This window comes from Equus caballus, chromosome 3 (assembly GCF_041296265.1).
Source record: "Equus caballus isolate H_3958 breed thoroughbred chromosome 3, TB-T2T, whole genome shotgun sequence".
Taxonomy (NCBI): Eukaryota; Metazoa; Chordata; class Mammalia; order Perissodactyla; family Equidae; genus Equus; species Equus caballus.
Genome location: NC_091686.1, coordinates 93471169 through 93483289, shown reverse-complemented (window position 1 = coordinate 93483289; position 12121 = coordinate 93471169). Strand labels below are relative to the sequence as shown.

The 12121-nt window shown below is 34.9% G+C and overlaps 1 protein-coding gene across 12 annotated transcripts in view; it reads right to left on the bottom strand.

Moving 5' to 3' along the window:
* Window positions 1–12121, bottom strand: part of PDS5A (PDS5 cohesin associated factor A) — a 165293-nt gene that overhangs the window by 48252 nt on the left and 104920 nt on the right. For all 12 annotated transcript variants that reach the window (XM_070263969.1, XM_023638213.2, XM_070263966.1 and 9 more), the window contains exons 19-25: window positions 10283–10443; window positions 7506–7629; window positions 6528–6686; window positions 4003–4071; window positions 2720–2856; window positions 824–947; window positions 95–299 (exon numbers count right to left, since the gene is read on the bottom strand). In XM_070263969.1, coding sequence (XP_070120070.1) covers window positions 95–299; window positions 824–947; window positions 2720–2856; window positions 4003–4071; window positions 6528–6686; window positions 7506–7629; window positions 10283–10443 — 979 coding nt within the window. The remainder of the gene's footprint in view (window positions 1–94; window positions 300–823; window positions 948–2719; window positions 2857–4002; window positions 4072–6527; window positions 6687–7505; window positions 7630–10282; window positions 10444–12121) is intronic.

Below are 12121 nucleotides of genomic sequence, written 5' to 3'. Positions count from 1 at the left end.
CAGAAATACATGAAATACCACCCCCCCAACATACACACAAATTGACACATTGACAAGATATATTTTCACACTGGGAACTTTCAAAATTAATTACCAGTAGCCATGGGGTTCTGTTTAATGTACTCCCTGCGTATACTGATATTTTTTAGTAAACACTGCCGTGCATGTGCTCTTCTTTCCTTCACAGGATCTTTGGCACACAAGGCAAAGATCGCCATATACTCCAACGGGAGCAGCAACTTTACAAGCGCCTTATGCAGCTTCTGAGCAAATATCTGCCTTACTTGGTAGCACTCATCCTATGGCAGCACAAAAACAAAAATACGTAAATAAAAATTGGCAATATTTACAAAAGAACAGTTTACGTATTCTTAATGTCACTTTGAAAAATGATAATTATACTGGGAGAATAAATAACTTAACATTTAGGAGATATTTAATTAGAATAGCAATAATAGTAATCTTTGTAGTATACACATCTACACAGCAAATGGATCTATATCCATAGAAAGTAAATATACTTTTTTTTGGTGGTGGCGGGGTGGAGATTAGCCCTGAGCTAACATCTGCCACCAATCCTCCTCTCCTGGCTGAGGAAGACTGGCCCTGAGCTAACATCCGTGCCCATCTTCCTCTACTTTATACATGGGTCGCCTACCACAGCATGGCTTGACACGTGGTATGTAGGTCCACACCTGGGATCCGATCCAGTGAACCTCAGGCCACCGAAGCGGAACATGTCAACTTAACCCCTGTGCCACCCAGCCAGCCCCTAAATATACTTGAAGGTTAAGTAACTGATGAAAATAAGATTGTTACTTACATTAATAACAAGTGCACAGAGCTGAAACTGTTCTGGGGTTATAATTTCATGGTAACAAGGTTCCTGAGCAAGCTTCATTATGGCACTACCAGCAGCTAATCGCAAGCGAGACATATCAGATTTACTATAAACAAACAAAAAAGAAATAAACATTTCCTATAACCATTATCATTCATAAATATGCTCTGATCCCTTTTGAGTATTCAGGTCTTTAGCATAATTTATGCTTAAAATGACATAACGTACATATATGGAAAAGCAATTTGAGTCCTTGAACTCAATATAGGAGGAAAAGCTCAAATCACTGTGATGATCTGATCATAAATTTATCTGCCTTCACTTTTAGTTATGCCCTAGCTTAGATCCTCCACCACAGCCAAGCAATTCTGCTTACAATCACAACTACACCAACTGCAATGCTAAGAAGAACCATACCTTAGGAACTGTATTAAGATAAATACATATTCACTGTAGAAAACTTGAGTTTAAAAAACCCTGAAAAATCAAAAATCACCATCATTTTAAATCTATATCCTACAATTTCCTTAATGCATATACATATATACACACATTAACAGAAATCTAACTTAAGCCTACGCACATGTCTGATGAAATGGAGGGGCCAGCAATTAGGAATTGATTTGTACCAGAAAAGGGGAGGTATCAGACAAATATCTAAAAGGAAAGCATTGGGAGATGAGAGCCAGTGACTATCTTGGGTACTAGTCTCTGGGTCAGACTTCCTTTGGCAGCATGAAGTTTTCAAAGGGAATCTAGGAGGTGTAGGCACTCCCATCCCCAACAAGTGGACTTTTATTACCTAAATGGTAAAATGTGACAATGAATGGGGGGAAAGACGGTCTCCTTACTTCAACTTCTATGTGGAACATAGCATGGCTTTGATATTCTGAAGACTTTAGAAACGTAGAAAGCTGGCCTGAATTCATGAGGAACTATTATTTAGCATATAAGAGGAGAAAACATGTTCTCTTGGACAACAGGATCATCAAAGTGAGCACTGGTAATGATGAGGGACCCTAAAATGGCTTCTGAGGCAAATGATTCAGGAATTGAAAAAATAATAGCTACTATTTGCATGCTTAACTCTGTGCCATGCAGTGTGTGAAACACTTAACAGGCTTCGTCTCATCTAATTTTCACTCTATGAGGAAATTAAGGCTTTGAAAAGTTATTTATACAAGTTCACACAGCCAGTAAATGCAGAGTAGAGTTGTATAAGTTTCTGATTCTAAGAGCCCAAGCTGAACCATGGGATATGTAATATCTAACTAAGATCTACATAATATTTCATGATATGTGTGTTCCATAGTTAAACATTCCCCTATTTTTCGTGATGATAAAAAATGCTGGAAAGAACATATTTGTGTTTATATTTTTGTATGATTCTTTTATTATTTCACTACTGTAAAAATAAAGAGTTAAAGAATAACATTTTTAAGGATCTAGGGACAAATGCCAAACTATTCTGACAAGACTGTGTTAATTTATATTCAAGGAGTACATAAGAGTTGATCTCAAAGCACATGGTGCAATTACAACATTCAATATTAATTAGGTAAATAATTCCTATGTAAGCTCTACCAACATTTTTTTCTTGAGGAAGATTAGCCCTGAGCTAACATCCACCACCAATCCTCCCCTTTTTGCTGAGGAAGATTGGCCCTGAGGAACATCCATCCCCACTTTCTCTACTTTATATGTGGGATGCCTAACACAGCATGGCTTGATAAGCGGTGCGTAGGTGCATGCCCGTGATCTGAACTGGTAAACCCTGGGCCACTGAAGCAGAGTGCACGAATTTAACCGCTACGGCACTAGGCTGGCCCCTCTACCAACTCTTCGAGCTAAAAAATTAGAAAGGAAGAAAAATCTCACCTGATCCTCTTTTGCTCTGTCAGGTCACCCTCACTAACCAACATCGCTGATAATAACCGAAGAGTTGAATTGGCAGATTTAGACTGGTTGTTTTTCATACCCAACAGCCACCTTACCAGAAGTTTAATTGCCTGTACCTATAAAACATTAACATGCTAAAAAAAGAAAGCAACTTAAAATTCCAATTAAAGGGAAGATTATGTTAATTAGATTAGTGAGATGTCTCAATTGCTGGCAGACATGTTTTATTTAAAAAGTCTGCAGAATAATAACAATAACAATAAGAACTAATATGTATTGTTTAATTTGTACCAGGCACTTTTCCCAGAGCTGTACACATATTAATTTATTTAATCTCCTAAACAACTCTATGAGAGATGTATTCTTATTTCCAACACATAAGGAAATAGACACATTACTATAATGGGTAACTTGCCCAAGCAAGGTCTGGTTCCTGGACTCAGGGCTTTTCATACTTGCACATTTGCCCAAGATTTTCAAGTTGTTTAAAAATAACTATTTAAACTACTCTAATATTATAGTAATTAAAAAGAACTATTCAGATATTTTCTGTATTAGTAAAAAACTATTTTGAAGAAACAATCAAATTTGATTCAGTCTCACTTGACATTATGATAAAAAAAATCTAGGAGAATCCATAATTATTTGTGGTCATAATTACTTAGAGGCTTATACTCAAATGCTTGTTACCAATATACAGGAAAGAACTAGCTAAAGGATTTAGGTATTATTCACTGTATTTATTGACAACCTGGAAAAAAGAATTGATGGAATATATGACAACTATGAAGCTATACAAGGTGAAACAGATTATCAAGGAAGATGATAATGAAGCAGTCTTATTTTAAACCTGACTTTAGAAATTAGTTTTCATGAGGTACAGTTTACATCTATCAAAAGTTACCAATTCGATGACAGCCATCTATTTTTGCCAAGTTGATATTCATAGGCTTGTAGATAGATAGTGGTAGTGAGGCTAGATGTGAGATGCTTCTGAGCATCAACATTCTACAAACAATCTCTGTGTAAAACAGCCTCACTGAAATTGTTTTAGCAGGCAGGAAGGTCTACAGAAGATGCTGACATATACCTATATATAAATAACTCACTGACAACTACAGTTTCTTTGAGAAACAGAACTTTTGATTTAAAAATAAAGCACCTCATTTAAAAATGCTTATTAACTGTTAGGTTAAAAAAAAGGATATCTATGAATGTTCATTATTTCAACATAAAAGTTATCAAGAGCCACAGAAATTTACCTTTGCTAATACTTCAGGAGAAACTTCTTCATCTGGAGACCATAATTTTCCATTCTTCTCACCTGTTGACTACAGACAATTGAATAAATTTAACTTTTAGAAAAAATTTTAAAGTTTCGCTCATTAAGCTTTGCATGCTGCACAATGCAGTGCTCTAAGAAGCCTATAGCAAAGTCACCAACCAGAGATTGGAAAAGAAGAACAAAGTTGGAGGATGCAAATTTCCTGATTTCAAAACTTACCACAAATCTACAGTAATAATGAGAGTGTGGTTGGTACGGACATAAGTATAGACATATAGACCAATGGAACGCAACAGAGAACCCAGAAAACCCTCATATAACAAGGGTGCTAAGACCAATTATTGGGCAAAGAATAGTCTCTTCAATAAATGGTGCTGGAAAAACTAGATATCCACAAGCAAAAGAATGAAGCTGGACAGTTACCTTATATCACATATAAAAATTAACTCTAAATGGATCAAAGATCTCAACTTAAGAGCTAAAACTATAAAACTCTTAGAAGAAGACAGGGGAAAATCTTCATGATCTTGGATTTGGCAAATGTCTGACAAGGGTTTAATATTCAGAATATATAAAGAATTCTTACAACTCAACAACAACAAAGACAAACAATGCAATTAAAAGTGGGCAAAGGACTTTGAATATCCAAAGACAAAAGACAAATGGCCAGTAAGTACATGAAAAAAATCCTTAATACCATTAGTCATTAGGGAAACACAAATAAAAACCACAAGATACTACTTTGTACCTACTATGATGGCTATTATTAAAAAAAACAGGAAAGAATAAGTGTTGGCAAAGATGTGGAGAAACTGGAAGACTTGTGCATTGCTGGTGGGAATGGAAAATGGTAGTTACTGTGGAAAAGTTTGGCGGTCCCTCAAAAAGTTAATCACAGAATGACCGTGTGACCCAGCAATTCCACTCTGAGGTATATATCCAAAAGAACTGAAAACAGAGACTCAAATGTTCATATCAGCATTATTCACAATAGTCAAAAGGTGGAAAAAACCCTAGTGTCTATCAACAGATGAATAAAGAAAATGTAGGCTACACATACAAGGGAATATTATTTTGGCAAAAAGTGAATGAAATTCTGCTACATACTGTAACACAGATGAACCCTGAAACCAATATGCTAAGTGAAATAAGCCAGACACAAAAGGACAAATATTGTATGATAAGAGGTATCTAGTACAGGCAGATTTGTAGAGCCAGAAAATAGAAGTGAAGTTACCAGGGGCAGGGGGAGGAGGGAGTTATTGGTTAATGGATACAGAGTTTCTGTCTGAGATAATAAAGTTCTGGAAATAGACAGTGGTGATGGTTACACAACAATGTGAGTACATAATTTAGATGGTGGCTTGGGCTACTTTGGAAAGTTCATCAGCTTTCCTGGGTATCTCCCATGTATATCAGAAGTATATATGTTATTAAATTTGTTTGTTTTTAAACAAAAACAAAAAAAAAAACCCAACAAAAACAACAACAACGTGGGTGTATATAATGTAGGTGAATTGTACGCTTAAAAATGGCAAAGTTAATATTGTGTATATTTTACCACACACACAACAAGAACCATATTAAAATAGGATCTATCAACAATCAAATCGTCATTTAAGAGGTGTCTTAAATTTCACATTTATTGTCAGTCACGTCTATCAACAGTGCAAAGAACAGCATGAATGCAAGGAGTGGGAAATGAGACTTCGGCCATGCTCTTCCATCCTTGTCTATTAAATCCAAACAAGGGAAGGGAAAGGAGGAAGGAGTGCACTGGCAAGTGTCTCTCTTTTTAAGTTCAGATATTGAGGGATCAAAGACTAGTGGATCATGTAGAAGGATTAGGTTAAGTTGGATAAGTTACTACTGCATTGAAAGTCATCTACAACGATCCACAGGTAAGAGTGATTTGTGTCTTCATTCAGTAACTCTTTAACTTAGATCCATTTGGTAAAGGAGTGATTCTTAATCAGAAGCGTGTTTCATAAATCACTTGGGGAACCTTTTCAAGCTATACATTCCTGGGCTCCAACCCAGAGCTAATAAATCAGCATGTGTGCACACATGTGACACACACACACAATTCAATAACTAAAATAGAATACATAAATCTAGTGCCAAAAGTGCAATGTAATTATATTTCAATATGCTAGTCAAATACAATTCCACTTATATTTTCAACAATGTTTGATAAAGCAAAATTCTAGCACTCCAGTAAATTGTCCTTCAAATGTTAGGATAATAGCATTTGACTTATATTTTTTACTTCATGATTCATCCATCTCATGTTCTCATTTTTTCTTTCTTAAATGTTAAGTTCTAATAATAGCTACACTGACATCAGGATGTCATTTGGAAATTTAAGTAAATAAATAAGGGGGCAAATAGAGAATAATTTAAAAGGAAAAGAGAATTACACACAGAAAGCAGAAATATTGTAATAAAGATGTAAATAGTCTTAATCTCATGATTCTAAATTTAATTAAATGAGAAACTTACCCTGTCATTCATTAGGAGATCTTTCACAATAAAATTTGCTACTACAGATTTCATTGGAGAAGCAAACTGATCTGGTGCTAACATAGATATGTGGCCCAATGAAACTAATGGAGTTATAAGTTGTTCTGGTACATCAGCATTCAGACTCCTACTGAGTGGCTATAAAAATAAAACAGTCAAAATTACCAGTTTGTTTTATAAATATCTAGACATCCTAAGGAAACACTAAATGTTCTTAAGTACTCCTGAATTTATCATGCCCAAACAAATCTGTTCTAACGATATGATCAAAAGTAACTTCAGCCATATTGGACACTTGATTTTTATTTCACCTACTGAAACTTAAGTTTGAAACAACATAGAAAAAAGATAAAAGAAAAAAATAAGGCACACATTAAAGGTAGAAGTAAAAACAAGAATATCTCTGCATCATCAAATCAGCATTATTTTCAAGTCGTCTACAACAACAGGTTTGCTGTGTTGGTGGATATTTTATCCTGTGGGGACATTTTAAATGACTGTGGACCATAAAACATAAGAGTTCACTGGTTCTGTTCATACTGTATCCAATTAAAGATAATAAGAATACCTTTCTAGCACTGGAACCAGGCCAAGGAGCATACATAAGGAAAGGCAAATAGGACTAATTTTCAGGTATGACTGTCAGTATGAACTGAGTGGTTCAAAGTCAACTACCAATACTTTCTGAGGATAAATAGACTACTGAGGCAATAAAGCTAAAATTAAGTAAAATGTTCTAAGACACACACACAAAACATCATTTCATAAGTAGTATTTAAACACCTCATCTAAAGGCCAGGAATATAGTGCTGAATACAACAGTGAGTCCCTGCTCTCATGGAATTTATACTCTAGAGTGGGACTAAATAGCTAAAATAATCTACCTTCTATCTTCATAAAACCACAGAACATAAAAACAAAAACCAACATAAACACATCCTATATAATTTTATATACCTCAAAAATCTGTGCAAGCTGGACTTCTTTATTTGTGAATATGGCATGTATACAGTGAACAGCCTGTTTTGCTTGGTGTGGAGTACCTCTCTTTGCTTTCTGATGTAAAATGGGAATTAAGGTCCTGCAAAAATAATATCATAGTTAAAAAAAAAAAAGCCCATAAACCACAAGTATTTCTTTTGGTTGTCTCCTACCTCCTCTCCTGTAACTATCTGGATGTATGCTGGTAGAGAAGCCTCTCTTAAAAATTACCTGATATATAGAAAGATTTAAAGTTCCTCCTCTGTCCCCAAGCATAATCCAAGAAATACAATGCCTCATGAAAAAGGCTACTTCAGGAGAAAATTTTTGTTTAAAGCCACTTTATGAATATGGAGAAATAAACAAACCACCCTTAACTTAGGATCTAAAACTTGCCCCATCCCATATTTTTACATTTACCATCTAAGGAGATATCCTAATTTTCCACTTCCCTTTCACAATCCCCTTATTTTAAAGCAGCCATGGAAAAAAAGTAGCAAAAGGCCAGGTTTTATTAAAAAGCTGAGATAATCGCACCAGTGAAAGAAAGTATGCAAGGATATAGACACATATATATATCAGTAGAAGAGTAATAAAAACATCTAACAGCTATTGAATACTTGTGCCAAGCACCATTTTAAGTGTTTTTACACATCTTAATTCACTTAATCCTCACAATCAGCCAAAGAGGACTATTAATATGGTTATTAAATAGATGAGAAAACTAAAGCACAAAAAAATTATTTATTTGAGCTTAAGGTGACAGAGCTAGGAAATGGTGGAGTCGGGATTTGAAGATAAGCATTTCTGTTCCAAAAATCCATTCACTTAACCTCCATACTGACATTGAAGATCAAAGTAAAAAATCTTTCTCTAGAACAATATGGAAATACATATTAGTCTCAAAGCATTAAATAATGATATAGGAAAACATTAAGTAGAATGAAGAAAATAGCGTGTTTCTAACAACTTATAAAAAACAACAGGCATATACTTCAAGTAGATAAAACATTCAATAAAAATATATATCAAAATGTTAACAGTGACCCTCTTTTTTCCTTTATATTTTCTAAAGTTTCAGCTTTTTACAATGAACATTTAAGTATTTTTCTAATCATAAGAAAATTTGTAAGGCAAAATAAAAATTTAAGGACAGATACTTGTCATACATTTAATGCAATGATTCCATTTTATAGATTATAAGGTCAGTGGTATCAAGTGCAATGGTGACAAAGGGCCCTGTTATAATAATGGGAAGCAAGACATTAAGAGCAATATCTCAGACCCCAGGTCATGCACCTCAACCAAAAAACTGGGACATATGCTGGTCACTGTAAGTCTGATTTGATATTTGTGAATGCCACGTTTCTCTCCATGCAGGTTTGGAATTATGAGATAGGGATTTCCATGCCCAAATAGCTTCCTTGACTAAGCACTGATTAAGTCTTCCATTCACAAATTCATTTACTAGGGTAACAGTTCTTGAAAATAACACAGGTAAGTAACAAAGGAAGATAGAGTGTTGATCAAGTTGTTGTTAAATGAATCGTTAATTGTTCTTAGCCTAATGAAACGATGATACATAAGCCAACTTTAATCTTTCTCCTTGTTTTTCTAGTGCGCTATAATCCAAAGATGCCATCAGCATTGTTAGTGAGGTCTGCAGTGTTGTGCTTCTCTGCTTCCTTCCCCACTTGTCTTAAGAAGAAGAGGTTTTATTCCCTGTGTCCAAAGTTAACTCTTCCACCTATACCCATTTTTCCACTGCTTCCTTTGGGATAGAATTCCTTTAAGAATAAATCCTTTTCCTTAAAAAATGTATAGGTTTTCCTACCTTTAAAAACTCACCAGAAACTTTATCCTACCGTGTCAATGATTTTTTCCTATAATGTACAAATATAAAGATTATCATCTCTAGGCTATAAACTCCTTGAGAGCAGGGACTGACTGGGGTAATTCTTTTATATTAGCCAGTACTGTGTCGACAATGAATTATTTCTCAAGTTAAACGATTACCTCACAAATTTAATAAAAACTTTAGGAGTCATGAGTCCTCTTGTCCTGTTACTACCCTGTGAGGAAAAACCGGTTTAATTTGGATATTCCCTGAACTATTTGCATATACCCTGAAGATCTAGTTCAATAGCTATCAGCAATGTGTTCTTCCTCCAAAAGACATCTCCCACATCTTATGTCTAAATATAAAATCTCAGAACAAGTTTGATCCTAAAGCAACCCTCTTTAAGATGCCAAAGTGAAAATACCAGAAGGTACTACATTCTTATGAGAGGGGAGGTAATCTAGAGGGAGTGATCAAAACAATAAAAGCACCACTGGCAACAACCAAGCAACTAATAAATATTTTATAAGCACACTACTGATTATCCCACTCTTTGGTAGAATATGAGGATAGTAGCTATTGAATTTATAAACCAGTTGGAGAGAAAAAAATGAAAATACACAGATTAGGAAGATACATTAATCACAAATTCTAAATTCTGATAACTTTTGATTATTAATATTTTAAAATCGTATTCTAATAAGCCAAGTTTCATTTCTTCCTCTGCCTATATTCTAATGGTAGGGGAGGAGTGTGACGCAGAGAAGAGATGAAGTAAAGGATACAAATAAGTAGCTTTTAAATAAAACCTGTCTTTCCTCTCTGCTGTCTTTCCATGTGAAAGGGAAACAATGATCCTATGGCTCCCACACTTAAAAACTTCTGTGTTTACCATGAGAAAAAACATACTCACGATCGTATCTGGGGCAGGTCTGTTTCAATTTTGTGGCCTGTATTTCTAAAAATTTGTATAGCAGCTTCTGCTACCTTGTCATCTTCCATTCTGAGGCACTGTAACAGGGACTCATACGTCTCTGCAGAGTGGAACGAGGTAGGATGTGTGAAAGACAGAACCTGGAGAAACAGATATAGCTTTAGAAGTACAGACAACAGTTTTAGTCCACTAAAAGAAGAGAATTATTTTCTACTGTAAATAAAATTTCAAGTTATGAGCTGCATACACTAGCCACATAGAATAAAGATCGTATCTTGTAGTTTCCCTTGCAGTTAGTTGTGGCTAATGAGACATTAGCAGAAATACTGTGTAGTAGATTCCTTAAGACAGCTGATATATAGTCCTTGCCCTATTCTCTTCTTCATCTCTTAGTCTATTCTGATACTAGGAATGCAGAAAACGAGGCTCCTTTTTTTTAATGAAGTGTGATGTGAACAAAATGCTAACATAGAGATTTATTTCACTGGCAAAAAGATACTCTATGAGGAAATATTTTAAGTGAAACCCATCACAAAAAGTTCACTCATCTTATCACCTTACACCTGTTAGAATGGCAAAAATATCCAAAACCAAGAGTGACAAATGTTGGAGAGGCTGTGGAGAAAAAGGAACCCTCATACACTGTTGGTGGGAATGCAAACTGGTGCAGCCACTATGGAAAACAGTATGGCGATTTCTCAAAAAGTTAAAAATAGAATTACCTTATGACCCAGCCATCCCACTACTGGGTATCTATCCTAAGAACCTGAAATCAGCAATTCCAAAAGTCCCATGCACCCCTATGTTCATCGCAGCATTATTCACAATAGCCAAGTCATGGAACCAACCTAAGTGTCCAGCAACTGATAATTGGATAAAGAAGATATGGTATATATATACAATGGAATACTACTCAGCCATAAAAAAGGACAAAGTTGTCCCATTCACAACAACATGGACAGACCTTGAGGGTACTATGTTGAGTGAAATAAGCCAGACAGAGAAAGACGAACTCTGTATGACTCCACTCATAGGTGGTAGTTAACACATAGACAAAGAGAACTGATCAGTGGTTACCAGGGGAAAGGGGGAGTGGGGGGAGGGCACTAGGGGTGAAGTGGCATACCTACAACATGACTAATAATGATGTACAACTGTAATTTCAAAAGGTTGTTAACTATCATAATCTTAATTAAAAAAAGTTCACTCATCATAACTATAAACAAAGAAGCCATTATTGTGAACTTTTAATCACAATTACAAACATAAACAATTATTCCCTTATTTATTATGACACAAGTCCCAGCCTACTCTTAAGGAATTTATAACAAGTTAGATATAACGTCTATAAAGTTTACGTTCCATGAAGTGGAAACAATTTAGTTAGCATGGTATCGAGAATAGGGGCTAAAAGCAGAGAGGCAGACAGACGGAGGAATGTAGTAGGTAGTCTCATTATTTATTCTATAAGCATTTATTTCATGGGTTATAAAGTGAAGAGACTGTCCCATTTAGTTAGGTTTACAGTGATAATATTAGTTATGAGGTTTTAATTATTTACAGAAAAATGGAGAATTTGAAAAACTGAATCAAACAACCTATTAAAAATATTTACCTTAAAGATGATTTGACTCTCAGAACTATTTAAAAATATAACCCCATTATTAAAAATATAATTAATTAAAGTCTCTCAGGAAACCATATAAATTCTTTCCATGAAATAATATTTAAAACCATTCCAATACAATCCCATCACTCTCTTTTCTATCTAATGTCCAGTGCACTGGATTGTCTCTTCACATGTTGTAGTGGTCTAAA